The sequence below is a fragment of the Bubalus bubalis genome, chromosome 6 (genome assembly GCF_019923935.1).
Source record: "Bubalus bubalis isolate 160015118507 breed Murrah chromosome 6, NDDB_SH_1, whole genome shotgun sequence".
NCBI classification, from domain to species: domain Eukaryota; kingdom Metazoa; phylum Chordata; class Mammalia; order Artiodactyla; family Bovidae; genus Bubalus; species Bubalus bubalis.
The window spans coordinates 26,525,686-26,543,186 of NC_059162.1; the positions used below are offsets into that span (position 1 = coordinate 26,525,686).

At 49.5% G+C, this 17,501-nt stretch overlaps 1 protein-coding gene and 1 long non-coding RNA gene across 2 annotated transcripts in view; one reads left to right on the forward strand and one right to left on the reverse strand.

The window, feature by feature from the left end:
* Positions 1 to 15,684, reverse strand: part of PTGFRN (prostaglandin F2 receptor inhibitor) — an 80,513-nt gene extending 64,829 nt beyond the window's left edge. The window contains exon 1 of the mRNA XM_006054090.4: positions 15,371 to 15,684. Within this exon, the coding sequence (XP_006054152.3) occupies positions 15,371 to 15,419 (49 nt within the window). The 5' untranslated portion in view covers positions 15,420 to 15,684. The remainder of the gene's footprint in view (positions 1 to 15,370) is intronic.
* On the forward strand, positions 14,866 to 15,879 carry LOC112585578. Its single transcript, XR_006551713.1, has 2 exons — positions 14,866 to 15,092; positions 15,491 to 15,879. It is a non-coding gene; the product is annotated as an uncharacterized LOC112585578 (long non-coding RNA).
* The last annotated feature ends 1,622 nt before the right edge of the window (positions 15,880 to 17,501 follow it).

The following is a 17,501-nucleotide window of genomic DNA, read 5'->3' on the forward strand; positions in this document are numbered from 1 at the left end:
TCAGGAAGTGATAACATCTCAATAATCCAAACCCCCAAATTTGCCACATCGGTTTTATTATCACTCTTCTTTGGTGCTAGAGAAGCCAATGACCTGGATGCTCTGGATCCTTACAAAATATTCCCAATACAGGCATGGCAATAAAACCTAAAAAATGCATATTCTGTACAGGTAGAGAGGATACAGGTAGTGATACAAGCCGGTGTAAAGGATTATGTCAGCTGTCCCACCTTTTCTGCAAGAGCACCTCTGTCTAAATTAGCCCAGAACACTCTCCCTTTTCTTTGAAGTTGTAGCCTTTTTTTCCTAACAATCCTTAGACACTTTTTATTTTGGCTCCACTACGCTGCTTGCAGGATCTTAGTTCCTCAACCAGGGGTCAAACCCATGCCCCCTGCAGTGGAAACACAGAGTCTTAATGGCTGGACCCACCAGGGAAATCCCCTTAGACACTTCTTCCAGGCCACCTCTCTTCTTGTGTATATGTCAGGCCTCCACATTGAGACCGGCAGCTCCAGGAGTTGAGGGTCTGTGACTACGTCCTTATATATGCCCAGAGCTCAGGTCTAATGCCTGGCACAGGGTAGATAATAAGGAGTCATCACAAGCCAAGTCAACACACGCTGCAGGCAGCAGCCCCACTGCCCCTTCCTGCAGATGTGCCCAGAGCTTGCCATCCATGAGAACAGTGGTGGCAAGGAGGCGGTATGCGGTTTGGACTAACCCAGCCACCAGGCCCTTGAAACCTGTACTGGATCTGAACAAGAGTGCTTCCCCACGCTGTGAGCAACTAAGATGAAGCCTAGGAAGGAGCAGATGCTAGTCGGGGATGGGAGAGGCTGTGCCAGTCCCACAAAGGTCAGAGTGGGTGGAGAGATGATAGTGAGAACACATGAGTCATTTGTCTTCCACAGGAGCTGCAAAGGGAAAAACTGAGAAAGACGAGGAAGAAAGAGGACTTCCTCCTCACCTCTTCCTCTTCATGGGTGGACTCCATTTTTTCCCTCCCCTACCCAACGCTACAAACCTCTGCTCTGCAATTACTTCGAAAATGCTATGGTAGTAACAACAACAAAAAAAAACAGTAAAGTACACAAACGGAAGATAAAGATACTGAGGACACATAGATAAGCTCCATCCCCTTTGTGACTTAAGGCCCACAATACAGATTTTATACATGTATCTCATATATGCTTTGTACATGTCATATGTAGTGTGTATATATATATGTATGTACATGAGATATATACATGAGATATATAGGCGTTTTCTAAATACATAATTTAATCATTCGAAGACTCAAAGTCCTAAGACACTGGAGTAAACAGAAACAGACCTGGCCCTGCTTATATGGTGCTTGTAGTCTGGGGCGAGACAGACACTCAACCTAGTAAGCAGATCGTTATAAATCTCTGGCTGTGCTCTGAAGGAATGGGGCCAGTGAGAGCCCAGGAAACAGGAAAGGATGCAGCTGCATGCTTACGTTACAGGCAGTCTCCCCCTGGGTCAGGATGCGTGCTCGCCACTCCCAGGGCATGAGGCTTGAACCCGGCTCCAAAGAATCAAACAAATGGCAGTAACTCAAGACAATATATAAACATAACAGGGGCAATGTGTGGGTAGATTATACAGCTGTTTCTAAGGGCATTAATGAGGGATGTTTGGGAAGCCTTCAACAGGTGTCATCAAAACTTGATTATGGAGACTTCCCTTGTCGTCCAGTGGCTAAGACTCCATGATCTCAATGCAGGGGGCCCAGGTTCAATCCCTGGTCAGGGAACTAGATCCCACATGCCACAACTAAAGATCCTGCCTGCTGCAACTAAGACCCAGCACAGCCAAATAAAATTTCTTCTAAATTTGATTTTGTGCTTCTTTGTTCTGAGACTTAACACACATGTCAGTGAACACACCAGAGAGAACACAGAACTTGTCTTACCTGTGCCATTTTCTTAGGACCACAGTGCTGTGGGATAATTCCCATTAGGTCTGTGGATCCTGAAGGGACAGTTGGGCAGTGTATACCACCTCGTGCCTCTGGGACGCTCCACAGACGCAGCAACAGAAGCACCATCCCCAGGTACTTAGAAGCCAGGTTCAACACTAAGCTTTCTGGGACTCATATTGATGTTCAGAAAGAACGAGTTTGTGGGATAAACTGTTATTAAAGTGGGACTCTGATGAATAGACCACATGATTGCATTAGCTGTGGTCCCAGAGAAAACCATCTAAAACTTCCCATCCTTCCTCTGAAACTTATCTGTGTCTCTTATCAGGAGATAGTCCTTTGAAGAAATGCTCTGATACACTACCTAAGGGGAACATCGGCAATTGTTTTGTGAGCCATTTTCCTCCTAAGAAACAACCAAAAATAAGATTATGGCCTGACTTATCACCTTAATTTAGCAGAGTAGCTTCCTGTGGGCCCCAGTGGACCTTGCCAGCCTCATGTATGTGGGTTCTTAGCTGCTCTGTGGGCACCAAAAATGCTGCTGACACCTTTCAGGGTGACTCTGCTCCCGTTCTTCCCCTCCGCCGACCTCCTGGCCCCAGAGTTTAATTTCCACAACCCCTGAGGTCTGTTTTCCTTTTCCACCTTAAGTCAGCTAATCCCCAAACAGCACACCACTTGCACACGCTGATTTACTCCCCATATCTGAGATGCTGCGCTGGTCATTTTCTCACCTGAAGTGCTTTTTCCTGCTCCTGAGCTCTATGATAAAGCAGCTCTCGGCCTCAATCTTATCCCTATAATTGTGAAAGCCCCATATGCACAGCTGTCCAGTAATCCATCCACTCAAGATTTTAAAAAAGCACCCACAATCCATTCCTGCTGTTCAGTTGTAACTGGTTCAGTTTCCACTTGGACTCCACTTCCTAATTCCTATGTCATTTTCACAGTGTCAGAAACATGATAGTGTTAGCCATTCAGTTGTGTCCAGTTCTTTGCAACTCCATGCCCACCAGGCTCTTCTGTCCATGGAATTACCCAGGCAAGAATACTAGAATGGGTTGCCATTTCCTTCTCCAGGGGATCTTCCCAACCCAGGGATTGAACCCAGGTCTCCTGCATCGCAGGCAGATTCTCTATCATCTGAGCCACCAGGGAAGACCAGAAACATAGTAAAGAGTCCCGAAATGCTGCTGAAGTGTGAAAAAAATAAGGCCATAAGAAAAAGCAGGAGTGTTGTATATTAACAGTTGGGCACAGCATATTTATTCACAACTGTGTTCACTTGACCAATGTGACCAAGCCCCTGTCATGTGCCAGGCTCTGGGCTGGGCACTAATGTCTTCAGCTGGAACTTCCTGCATGGATTTCCCAATCAAAGATGATGGACTATAATGCCTTCTAATAAATAAGAAAACATTTGGATGTGCCAGCCTTGAGAAAATGGAAAGATGAAAAGCTGTGCCAAAAGTGGTTAGGTTTTGCCTTTTTTTAACTCCTCACCACAGCATAAGCCAAGTAGCAGCATGCAGGACAGACATTAAATCAGCTAACATTCTGTTCTGAGGACATCCTAGAGGGACAATGCATTTATAAAGCACTATCCTCTGCTTTGCCTCCAGGATAGCTCATGACAGCAAGCCACTTCAAACACAGTGGAGAATTCACTCCCAGAGGGTCCTTGCTGCAATTGTGTCTGACTCTGTGCAACCCTATGGACTGCAGCCCACCAGGCTCCTTTGTCCATGGGATTCTCCAGGCAACAATACTGGAGTGGGTTGCCATGCCCTTCTCCAGGGAATCTTCCAGACTCAGGGATTGAACATGCATCTCTTATGTCTCCTGCATTGGCAGGCAGGTTCTTTACCACAAGCACCACCTGGGAAGCTTGATGAGGGTCCTTGATGAACCTCAGAAAAACCCACATCCAGGACATGGGTCAACACCACCATCCACAGGTGTACCTCAGAGTAGCCAGGAGGTCTGGGCAGCAGCCAGCATGCAGTAAGGACTGAGGTCCTAACACAAGCTCCTACCAACAATATGGAGTTTTTGAGAATGTATCCTTTTCATTGCTATTGTAGCCAACATCATTTGCACCTTCCCCTTTCAGACTAAGAGGATGAAAAGGAAGAAAGTCCACAAACGTTAGAACAACTAAGCTCAGCCAACTAAGGCTATGGATTGGAGATGATGGAATTTCAACTCTCCTACTCTATAGGAGTGTGGAAAAATCCAAAGTAGTGTCAACATTTGGACCCAGCGAAAGGTGTCTGTGTCTCTTCTCGCTGTGGTTTGGGGGAGTCAGGAAAAAGAGAACCAATGGTGCATAACCATCTACTGATTCAAGGGCAGTTCTAAATGGGGAAGAAAACACCTATTACTCAACTGAAACTTACTTGTGGCTGAGGTCCTCAACAAAACCTACACACACACACACACACAGTCAGTAATAAGGAACAGTTTGCTGGGAACAAATGAAGGCAAAAGGAGAAGAGGGCGACAGAGGATGAGATGGTTGGATGGCATCACCAACTCAATGGACATGAGTTTGAGCAAACTTTGGGAGATGATGAAGGACAGGGAAGCCTGGTGTGCTGCAGTTCATGGGGACTTAGCAACTAAGCAACAACTGCCACCTAGAAACCTTGATCAGTTTTACGGTTTCTGTGACTTCTCAGAGGTCCATTGGAAACTGCAGATAGTGCATGGTAGGGACATCTCAGTAACCTAGAGCACTATGAGGAGAGAGCCCAGTTTCAGGGCACGGGATGGGCTAGGAGGGCATAGCTGCTGCAGCAGTGACAAAACAGCAACAGTTCCCCAGCCCTCTGAGGCACCAAAGCCCCACAGTGGAGAGGTGCCAGGCAGGTGAGAGATAAAAGGCCTAGGCTGCAGACAGGAGTGGTGGGGAAGATGGGCGAGGAGCCAGGGCTGGACCAAGCAGCCCATCTGGTCCACAGCAGGGGTCAGTGTGAACTCAAAAGAATTCTGGAGATGAACCGAGGCCTTGCAATCACCTAGCCCAGCCTCTTACTTTACAGAAGCTAAGAGCTATTCAGCAACTTGTTCAAGGTCACAAAACCAGTGAGTGGAAGATCAAGGGCCAGAATCCCAGCCTCCTGTTTTAAAAGACGAGGACACAAATGTTATCACATATTGACTAACCGTCCATTCCTTTCTGTGTTTTCAAATATGTGTTTGAGCATCTGGACTAAGACAGAGAGGCAGAACAGTGTGTTGTGGGGATAAGCCCAGACTTTGGAGCCAGGCCATCTGGGCTTGAACCACAGCAGCTCACCCACTTACTGTGTGACTTTGAGTAAGTTACTTCACCTCTCTGTGACTCAGTTTTCTCTTCTATCAAATGGAGGTCATAATAGTTCCTACCCCATCGGGTTATATACCTACCCCCTTGGGTTAAAAGACCCTGACGTTGGGAAAGATTTGAGAGCAGGAGGAGAAGGGGGGGCAACAGAGGATAAGATGGTTGGATGGCATTATCGACTCAATGCACATGAGCCTGAGCGAACACCAGGAGATAGTGGAGGACAGGGAAGCCTGGCGTGCTACAATCCATGGGGTCAAGAAGAGTCAGACATGACTGAGCGACTGAACAACACTGGGTTATGAAGCCTACTGAATAAGTTAATAACTGGAAAATACAGTGCCTGGCACAAAATAAGTGCTATATAAATGGTAGGAAGGAATTTCTTTTTTTTTTTTTTTTTAATTTTGTATTGGAGTAGAGCCGATTAATGGGCTTCGCTAGTAGCTCAGGTGGTAAAGAATCTGCCTGCAATGCGGGAGACCTGGGTTCAATCCTTGGGTTGGGAAGATCCCCTGGAGGAAGGCAGGGCAACCTACCCCAGGATTCTTGCCTGGAGAATCCCCATGGACAGAAAAGCCTGGCAGGCTATAGTCCATGGGGTCACAAAGGTTCAGACTAAGCGACTAAGCACAGCACAGCACAGCACAGAGCCGATTAACAATGTAATAGTTTCAGGTGGGCAGCAAAGGGACTCAGCCATACATATACATGTAAGAAGGAATTTCTTAAGGAGGAACCAACCTCATCCTAATGTTGGTTCCTCCCCAGCACACCTGCTCCCAGCCCCCATGCATCTTCGTCACAGGTTAAGACTTTGTTCCTACAGTACTTGGGGCTTCTAAAACCTCACACCTTTGTCTCTTAATCCATTCAGCCCAACCAAGTCAGATGTTAGAGATATACTGGCCAAAATGATGTGAGAGGTGAAGACTCTGGCTACTACCCACCAGGCCTACTGCCCCTCAGATTTGCATTTCTGAGACCCTGGACTCAGAAGTTACCTCTTCCAACCCTCACCTCCTACCTTCCTGGCCCACTCACACCCTTGGACCTCGGAATCTCCTTTTTACCTTCATCTTATCCCCAAGACCCTCAAACCTTCTGTGATTCACCAGGCCTTCCAGCCCCTCAGCTGCCAGTCCCACCTGGACCCCTTGGCCAATTGTCTCCATGATGTTAGAACTTTGTATGAATTCCGACACCCTCTTCTCATGGAGAGATCACACCATGTCCCTGTCTTGCTCCTCAGCTGCTGAACCTGGTAGAGAAGGTCAGGAGACCAGGCTAAGTGCCTCCACTACAGACCTTCTTTCATGGCTAACTGACCACCTGCTTCATTCCCACAGAGCCCACCCCATCCCATACTCCTCTAGCTCTGATGCTCTGATCACGGCCTTTGCCTCAGAGTTCACCAGGGACGTCCAGGCCACCAAAGAGGCCATGTGTCAAGCACTCTTCCAGATAAGTCTATCTCAAAATTCAGAGAATTTGAATCCCTCTAAATCCCTCATTTGAATCCCTTGGGGATATGGTTAAACCACAGACTCGAATTCAGCAGACTGGACCAGGTCCTGAGATTTTTCTCAGGAGCTGTTGACACTCTTGGTCCCCAGACCCCACTTTGAGTAGCAAAGTTCTAGGGATTAATATGTTGTTGTTGTCATTTTGGTCCCTAAGTTGTGTCCAATTCTTTTCCAATGGACTGTAACACTCCAGGCTCCTCTCTCCATGGGATTCTCCAGGCAAGAATACTGGAGTAGGTTGCCATGCCCTCCACCAGGGGATGTTCCCGACCCAGTAACCGAACCCAGGTCTCCTGCATTTCAGGCAGATTCTTTACCAGCTGAGCTACCAGGGAAGCCCAAGTATATATGCATGCATACTAAGTCACTTCAGTCATGTCTGACTCTGTGTGACCCCATGGACAGCAGCCCACCAAGCTCCTCTGTCTACGGGATTCTCCAGGCAAGAATACTGGAGTGGGTTGCCATTTCCTTCTCCAATGCATGTCTGCATGTTAAGTTGCTTCAGTCGTGCCCAACTCTGTGCAACCCTATGGACAGCAGCCCACCAAGGCTCCTGTCCATGGGATTCTCCAGGCAAGAATACTGGAGTGGTTTGCCATTTCCTTCTCCCCCAAGTGTGTGTGTGTGTGTGTGTGTGTGTGTGTGTGTGTGTGTGTGTGTGTGTGTGTATATATATATATATACACACACACATACTGGAGTGGTTTGCCATTTCCTTCTCCCCCAAGTGTGTGTGTATATATTTATTTATTTATTTTGGCTGTGCTGGGTCTTCATTGCTACATGGGCTTTCTCTAGTTGCAGTGAGCGGGGTGGGGTGGGGTGGGGTCTACTCTTCGTTGCAAAGCACAGCCTTCTCATTATGGTGGTTTCTCTTGTTACGGAGCATGGGTTCCAGGGTACACGGGCTTCAGTAGTTTTCGTTCCTGGACTCTAGAGCACAGGCTCCATAGTTGTGGCACATGGGCTTAGTTGCTCCATGGCATGTGGGATCTTCCCAGACCAGGGATCGAACCCATGACTCCCACACTGGCAGGCAATTCTTTACCACTGAGCCACTAGGGAAGCCCACTGACCATCTGTCCTTTAACAAATCTACAGCATCCACCTCTGCTTGGCTTCTGACAGTGATCTCCTGGTTCTCCTCCCTGGGACTACTCCTTCGAGAACTCTCCCTCCCATCTCCTGTCCCCTTACTACAGGCATTCCCATGAACTCGCCCTTGACCCTTGCCTCTATCGTCCAGGGCAGGTGGTGCTGCACTTTCCAGGGACAACACCAACCACGCATTGAGTCCATCCTGTCCCATCCTTGGAGGGCAGAGCTGAGCTGGCTCTGTCCGATGCAGCATCCCCAGAGCTGAGAACAATGCCTGGCCTGGAGCTGGAGGTACTCTCAATATTCGCTAAATAAACCAATGAGCGACATGCCATGTCACTTAGCTTCTCATCTTCCATCTTGAAACTACTCATCTCAAGGCCAGGCTGGGGCTCAGGGGCTGCAAGGCTCTCCCCCAGGTAAGAGGGAGAATGGCCAATCTCATCTGATCACAGCACACACAGGAAACGGTACTAGCTCTATGGCTGTCAGGGTAGACAGGGCTTCTGGTTTTGAGGCAGCTCTGACCTGTGAGTTCCAGGGGCTGAGGGTGTCAGTATCATGATATACCTTCAAGCCACTTGAACCCCATGTGGGTCCCTTATCATGACCCACAAGCAGGGAAGTTTGGTCCAGTCTAACCCTAAGTAGGGAGAGGCAATGGCACCCCACTCCAGTACTCTTGCCTGGAGAATCCCATGGATGGAGGAGTCTGGTAGGCTGCAGTCCGTGGGGTCATGAAGAGCTGACTGAGCGACTTCCCTTTCACTTTTCACTTTCATGCATTGGAGATGGAAATGGCAACCCACTCCAGTGTTCTTGCCTGGAGGATCCCAGGGACGGGGGAGCCTGGTGGGCTGCCATCTATGGGTCGCATAGAGTCAGACACGACTGAAGCGACTTAGCAGCAGCAATCCTAAGTAACAAGGAAGAACCATTATAAGGATGTTCTTGGCTTAGTATCACTTTTTAAAAATTATTACTTATGGCTGTGCTGGATCCTCGGTGCAGCTTGTGAGCTACCCTCTAGTTGTGATGCTTCTGTCATTGCAGAGGCTTCTTTCGTTGCGGAACACAGGCTCCAGGGCGCACAGGCTTCAGTAATTGTGGCCCTTGGGCTCTAGAACAGCCTTAGTAGTGTGGCACACGGACCCAGTTGCTCGGCAGCATGTGGCATCTTCCTGGACCAGGGATGGACTCATCTCTCCTGCACTGGCAGGTAGATTCTTAACCAGCGGACCGCCAGGGAAGTCCTGCTGTCACTTTCAAGGTCTGAGAAGTAACCCATCTGTCTGCATTGCTGCCTCTCTTTCATTAGGATTCCAAGGTATCACCCATTCTGAAAAGTCCCCTGAACCCTTATGTACAATGCTGCTCTTCACAGTTCTAAGGCAAATTCATCCTAGACAAGAGCAACTCTAAGCCAAACACTGTTTCTCCAAAGCCCTGCAACATCCTGAGGGATGTCAATGCCTTCACATTCAGCCACTTATAACAGCGCAAAGTAGGATGCAGTTGAGGTCCCAGAACGTTATATTTAAACTTGAATCCAGCTGCTTAGCGACCGCATAATCCAGTACGAACACACTGTGAGTGTTAGGGGGAAATCAACACTTCGAAGAACACAAATCTGCCCACAGTGCCAGTATCTCTAGACCCTGGAAACCACACTGTTGGTCCATGAGAGTGTTAGTTACTGGGTTTAATTCTGTTGCTTCACAAAGACTACAGTTGGTATGGAGGAAAATATTCCAAGATCTAAAAAGCACTGGGTGTGCCAACTACAGCACTTTGCCTTTTCCAGAAGATAAATTATGACGAATTTTCTGCCAGTTCAAGTTATTTTCCCAAAGCAGAGCGTCAAATGGCCTTGCTACCCTGCCTTTAAGGAACCAAGGCAATTAAACCAAACAGCTATGAACTGCCCTGACAGCTTCCCCCAACTTCATTTGATAAAGTGAGACACAGACGTACACTGACAGATAAGCACACACCTTCTTCAGCTGTGAGACACAGCGCCAGTATGGAAATGTACATTCAGTCTATGGGGTAGAAATCAACTCGGCAGCTCGGCACAGCAACAAAATAGCCCTATACATGCCGACTGGCCCGACTGCCTTGTAAGGAATGATTGCCAATGACTAGAATTCCTATTCGGCAGGCTAATAAGAATAATTATAGCCAGGGCAGGCATTCATCAGCTTGGCAGATACAGGAATTCTGTTAACAAGGCTAAAATGAGAGCTGAGGACTCTCTGAAGGCCACGGCACTTCAAAGACGGTGGAGCTGGATGGATTGACTAGGGTTCCTCCCGCCAGCCTTCCTCCTCCAGAGCTTTCTGGAGGAAGCTATAGTTTGGTCCGTGTCCTCAGAGCAGAGTGGTGATGCCTTAGGGACTACATCCTGACACGGACCCTCCCTTCGGGAATCCTGCCTGGGCTGCACTCACCCCAAACCACCTGCATCCTTTTTCACTTAAACTAATCTTGCAGGGTACACAGCCGAAGATGACGGCGTACCTCAGTCAATCCTAGCTGGGCAGAGACCAAATTTGGGTCCTGCGGTCAAATCCTGGCTCAACCGTGGATTAGCTGTATGAATCCAGACAAGTTATTTAACTTTTCTGGCTGGCAGTTTCCTCATCTGTAACATGGAGAAAATAGCAGTACCTTTCTCAAACTGTTGTCAAGAGAATTCAATAGTCTTATGCTTGGTATGCATGTTTCAAATAGCAGCTGTTATTACTCTGTGCCTGTTCTGAGTGGAACTCTGTGCAGAAGCTATGAAAAAAGCCTGAACAGGGCTTCCCTGTTGGCTCATCGGTAAAGAATCCACCTACCAACGCAGGAGACACAGGTTTGATCCCTGATCTAGAAGGATCCCACATGCCAGAGAGCAACTAAGCTCGTGCACCACTACTATTGAGACTGTGCTCAGTAGCCCTAACTACCGATCCCGTGTGCCCTACAGCCTAGGCTCCACAAGACAAGCCACCGCATCGAGCAGCCTGTACATCACAACCTGGAGTAGCCCGCCCACTCTCCACAGCTAGAGAAAGCACTCGTACAGCAACAAAGAGCCAGGACAACCATAAAAAAAAATAAATAAAATTATATATATATATAAATCAAACACAATATTTAGTATATGGACACATGTACATTATATATGAGTGGCTATGCCTGGGCAGCGGGAGGGTGGGCACGTTCATCCTTTTACCTTATATTCTTTATAAGTGGCACAGAGACAGCCAGCTGTCCCCCAGATCTTTTCTTCTCTTCTTCCACAGTGGTCAGCACACTGCTACCAGCTTCCTCTGCATTTCCCAGCCTCCCTGGCACCTAGTGTGGCCTGGACCAAATCCTCTGCCATGAAGTGTATGCAGAAGCGATAGGAGCCACTTCCGAGCTTAGCCCAGGAAGCCTCTAGATAGCCTCCTCCATGCTCTTTTCCCTTTATGCTATGCGCTCAGTCACTCAGTGTGTCTGACTCTCTGCAACCCTATAGGACTGTAGCCTGCCAGGGTCCTCTGTCCAGGGGATTTTCCAGACAAGAACACTGGAGTGGGTTGCCATTTCCTACTCAGGGGGATCTTCCTGACCCTGGGATCAAACCTGCATCTCCAGTGTCTCCCGCATTGGCAGGCGGATTCTTTACCACTGAGCCACCTGGGAAGCCCCCTATTTACTGGGCTGGAAAGGTGATGATGACAACCCAGGTGAACTTAGAAACTACGGGCTGAAGACAGCAAAACCACCATCAGCCTGGGAGCTCAGAATGCCCATGTGGAACAGCAATCCCACCCAACCATTTCACCGGAAACATCCGCAACCCACTCCCCCACCCCCCAAAAACGGCTAGGAAAGACACTTCTGTTGTTTGAACCACTGTGCTTTCAGTCTGTTTGTGAGAACAATTCAGCCTACCCAATAGAATAATACAGCACCCATCCATGAAATTTGGATTTCAAAAAAGATGTAATGTTTTTGTTGTTTAGAAACTATTTTGATGGATTTGCAACTTTTTTTAAAAAGATGCACATGAAGAGAGTATCTTAATCCCTCTCCACAGTCTTCACACCTCCCACTCTCTAATTCATGCTGCACACTAGGACTGACCTCCTCAAACACATCACCATGCTGTATCAATCTCACACTGCGAATTTGCAATGGCAGACCATAACCCACAGATAAAATGATATATACATGCCTTCATTCAGGCAGCCAGTATTTACCAAACACCTACTCTGTGCTGGACACTCAGTATGAGGAATACCATAGCGAACAATACCAACCTGGTCCCTGCCTCATGGGATATAATCAGAGTGGGGATTTAGAGCAGGAAAAATCATATAGAGTGATAAATAAGTGCTCTGATGGGAGAAGCACAGTTGTGTGGCAGCACCTACAAGGCCAACAAGCCCATCCAAATGGCAAGGACTTCTCACTGCAGACACAGCTTTCAGAATCCAGCCCAGACCCACTTTTCCAATTTGCCCTCCTAGTGTATCCTCCACCCTCCTCCAGTTTCATGGAACTTCCATGCCCTTTCTGAATGAACCATGTCCTTCCACTCATCCATGCTGGATGCCTTTCCCCGGAGCCTGGAAGCCTCTCCCATCCTTTCTCTCAAAATACTAATTATCCTCAAGGCTCAGCTCAAATGTCACCTCTTCAGCAAAATCAACCTCAATCCCAAGTCAAAATTAATCCTCCTCTTCCTTGCTTCCTACCAGTACCTGGTTTCTATGTCAGGTATGTCATTCTGGCTTGTAGTTAGCTTTTATTATTAACTGTCCACCCATCCCAACTGATCACTCAGTGAGACGCTATGTCTTGGTCATTTGTCTGGGACACTCTTATTGCCACAGTGGGCATTCAAGAAATGCTGTATTAAATGGATGGATGAGACATAGGCCATGGAAGTGAAAACCTGAAGCTGAGTGTGTTTTGCTGTTATCGTGATAGGCAGACTCATTTAGAGAAGCTTTATGGAGGAAGCAGCTTTAAGGGGGAAAGGAAATAGACAGGTAAGAGGGAAGAAGAAGGAGACACTTCCCCAGGTCATGAGAAATGGAAAGGCCCGAAGGTTTACATACATTCAATGTAAAGGGTAGCAAACAAGTTCCTTAGAATGAGAGTCCCTACTCAGAGAGAAGTAGTAGGGGAGAGAATACAAGGGGCAGAACATCCTCAGAAGAAAATCATAAGGGATCATGGAATTAAGGTGGTACCTCCAAAAACAATCCGAAGGGAGGCTGGTAGGAAAAGTCAAACAGGAAGATGTCAGATCTGTGTGGGGAGCTGTCAGAACTCGGGCTAGGACAGTAGCTTTAGATAAAGGAAGAACAGAAGATGATGGAGTCTGCACTATGGGAAAAGTGACAGAGTTGAGAGACAGAGTTAATGTGGAGGTCAAAGAGAGTGACAGTAAGATTATGCCCAGGTTGCAATACAAGAGGAAAGATGATCTAGCTTATCAACATGCTGGGTGGCAGGGATCAGTACAGCGTAGAGTATCACAGGGAGGGCATCTGGGAGGTCAAACTGAAGCCACACCAAGTGAGATTCGGTATGGCAGAGTTATCACATAAACATGAAGTTCAGTAACTGTTAGGGGATAAGGCATTGACTGGTGACACCAGAGACATCCCCTGTGCATAGGTGACATGAGACGTCCAGCCAGGCAGCGTGGACTGGTATACCTCAAAGCTACCCCAAGCCGGGCTTTCCCCACTTCTGTTTTTGCTTTTGTTAGTCTCTCTTTGCCCTTTCTCTCTTTTCCTCTTACCGTAGTTACTCAAGGACATTCTTTTCAAATTTCTACCTGGCCCCACCCACTTAACTAGTGCAAGGGTTGTGAATCACACAACTCTAGGGAGGGTCATTCACACAGGCACAGAGCGACAGCAGCTCCTAGAGTTGTTCCTAGAGTTGAGCCGTGCACAATCGGTGCAACCAGTGGCCGTGGCCCTGCCTGACCCAGACACATCAGCCAATTATGTAATGGGTGTGGACCATCACCCGCGGTGTGCAACAAAGGGAAAATCCACAAGGGTCCCAGAGTGAAAGGAAGAGAACTAAAGCACTAGGATCTGAGAGCACAGAACAGATGCCGCAAAATCAAGTGCAAGGTGTGCAAGCTTTCTGCACCTGGTGGCATCTAAAGCAGTGTGGTGGCTGGGTGAGCTCTCTTAGGGACGACGTTCCAGAAAACCCCTCAGAGGGGAAGGAAGAAAACACAGTAGCAGCTGGAAAGGCTGGCCCCCACCAGCGGCAGGAGTAACAGGGGTGGGGGCAGTGTAAGACCTGATGCCAGGCTGGGAGTGGCAATGGAAGGCCTCCACTGGGACCCTCGGACCATAAGTGCCGTGTAGTCACTTAGCCTGTGTGCAGCTGGGGCCTGGCTAGGATAGACACCACACACTGTGTGGCCTTATAAAAGATTCAGTTCTGCCATCTCCAGGGGTGAGGAAGAAAATCCCCGCGCAGGTCACAGGATTCCTTCTGTTCTGGTTGACACTGACTAAAGGCTTCAAGAACAGCTTTTAAGAGTCAGCCTCCCTGATCCACGGTGGGCACTTAATAAGTAGATGATTTCTGTGGCTGATAACCACTTGGTTATACTAATATAACCACATTATACGAGGTGAAGATGGTGTCTGTGTGTATGGAAGATGGGGGCGGGGGGAAACACCAAAGATTCCTTGGGTTGGGTGGAGGGCGCTGGGTCAAATGATCAGGAGGGACCGAGGTTTACAGAGTGTGCAAGACGGGGACAGCAAGGGAGAAAAGTAACAGGTAGGAAAAGTTGAAGAAGCCAAGGCACCCAGGTCTTTGTGTGCAAATATGCAGCGAGACAGCTTCTACAAGCGCTGAAGGAGAAGACTGAGGCAGGAGAGCTAGTTACAGCTAACACAACGGAGGGCCCCGCACACCCATTCTGACTGTAGCGCTCGGGGCCACCCGGTGACCTTCGGAGAAGGAAGTTGGTGGATCCTCTTGCTTCCCTGGAAAGGCAGCTGGGCGCGGGGTAGGGTGTGCGGAGCGCGGTTCTGCCGCTCTCGGCCATGGCGGGGCAGATGGAAGCCGCAGATTTCCGCTCGCAAGCCCGGGACTAGGGCCGGGACCGCAGGCACCTTCCGGGCCGGGAGTTCAAGGTGAGCCGGCAGCTGGCGACTAACAGGTAGGGAGGGCCGGGGGAAGCCGGCCGCGGGCCACTCCCCCCCGCACATGGGGGCGAGGCTCGGCCTACAGGACGGCGACTCGCACCCCGCGCCCGGCTCCGGGCGGCCCCGCGCTCTCTCCCCAGCCGGGCCCTGCCTCCCGCGGACCCCGGCCAGGTCTCCCGGGAGCGGCCCCGGCCCCGTTGGCGCTCCAGGCCGCGCGCGGTAGCCGCGCCCCGCCAGTCCCCCCAAGCCCGGCCGAGCCCCCTGCGCCTCACCGGGCCCCGCGCGCACTCACCCAGCGACAGGAGCGCCAGCAGCAGCGGCCTCGGCGCCAGGCGCCCCATGCTCGCCGGGCGGGAGCGACTCTCCCCCTCCTCCTCCTTCCCCGCCGCCTCTCCTCCTCCTCCTCCTCCAGCTCCGGCTGCTCCAGAGTCAGCGCTCCTCCGCCTGGGCCGCGCGCCTGCTCCGCTTTCCTCGCGAGCCGAGAAATCCCAGCGCTGGGGCGGACGTGCGCCCCTCGCTCCGCTCCGCTCCCGCCCGCCTCTGCCCGCCTCCTCCAGCCGGCCGGGCACCGGGAGCCGGGCGCCAGGGCCGCCCCGCCGAGCCGAGCTTGCAGCCCCGACCGCTTCCCGAAAGCAGGAGGGAAGAACCGCAGCACCCGCCCGCCCGCGCCTCCCATCCGGCGCTTTGCCAGCAACAAACACAAACTTTCCCAAGCCCCTCCCCGCTCCAGGTAACGGAGGCAGCGCCGGGACCACCCGCTTAAAGGGGAGGAGGCGTCGCAGCCCACCCAGCTCTCCCCCCTCGGGGCCCCCGCCCCGCCACAAACTTTCCTCCGACCTTTAAAAGTTGGCCTTGGAAAGACTCGTCTGGAAATCCCATCGCTTGAGCGCCATTCCGAGCCACCCCGCGTCCCACCACTCTGGAGTCCTCACGTGGGCCTCCGGGTCCCTCAGCTAACTCCCCGCCCGGTCATCCACTCGTCCCGAACGAAGCACCCACCAGCCAGCCGCTAGGACTTGGCTAAATATTATCCAGATAGGACTGAAAGAGATGAAAGGACTGTAAACTCCGGGGATGCCAGCCTCCAAGGTGCAGAGGCGTGAAGTGTTTGGGTGCCTTGCCCGAAGATTCACCGCGAAGTGTCAAGATCAAAACCCAGATCTCACAGGCTCTGCTCACTGCCCTGTGGTTGGGTAGGCCTCACCTCCCCTAGCCCACCTCCTTCCTTCCTTCTCCGGAGCGCCTATGGCACTGATTAACACTTACCACAAATAGACCCACGGTGGGGGGGATGAGGACGCTCAGAACCCAAGTGTATTAATAGCTTCAGTACTTCATATGGAATGTACTCTTTAAACTTTTTATTTATTACTTTAAGTGGACAGAACTGGTTGCCAATAAAGATTCTTTTCTTCCCCCACAATGGGACTTTGTGCTTTTAATTTGAATACAAAAGACCCAGTATTAGGGGGAAATTTTTAGTGTTCATTGTTTAAAACTTCTCAAGGGTAATTCAAACAGCACTGGTGCCCCACTCCCCCACCCTCCCAGTGCCCCAGCCTCTCATTAATATATGCAAAACAAATCACAGATGTTAGTGGGAAACTGCCCCAACTGGGGAGAGGAACATTGCTTTTACCTCAGTACATCATTATTTCCACTAACAAGTGTTTCTTATTTCCACTAACAAAAGTGCCTTTAGCCAGGTATGAACCCATCTGCAAGAAACTTAAAAATTCGTCCCTGGTGGACCAATAATATGAGTGTACTTAATGCCATTGGACTGTAGACTTTAAAAAGTTAAAATGGTACATTCTGTGTTATATATGAGACTTTCTAGTTGCTCAGTAGTAAAGAATTTGCCTTCCAATGTAGGAGATTCCAGTTAAATCCCTGAGTTGGGAAGATCCCCTGAAAAAGGAAATGGCAACCCACTTCAGTATTCTTGCCTCGAGAATCCCATGGACAGAGGAGCCTGGCAGGCTACAGTCCATAGGATCACAAAGAGTCAGATAATACTTAGCAACTGCTACTGCTGCTAAGTCACTTCAGTGGTGTCCGATTCTGTGCGACCCCATAGACGGCAGTCCACCAGGCTCCCCCGTCCCTGGGATTTTCCAGGCAAGAACACTTAGCAACTAAACAACAAAAGGTTATATATGTTTTAACATGCTAAAAAAATTTTTTTTAGATTTATTTTTGTCACCAAGCCTTTCTTCATGCTATTCACCCACCCAGCAGTTCCTTTGCATTTCCCATCCCATAGAATCCTCTAGAATTTCTCTGGGAAGTCTTTCAATTTAATTCAATCAACCTTAAATGCAAGCCTCATGTTAGGCCTTGAGAGATGCTGAAGCTACAGAAAAGAGTAAGACCTCACCCCCTCCAGAAGCTCAAACCTTTCCCTTTCTTAACTACCCACA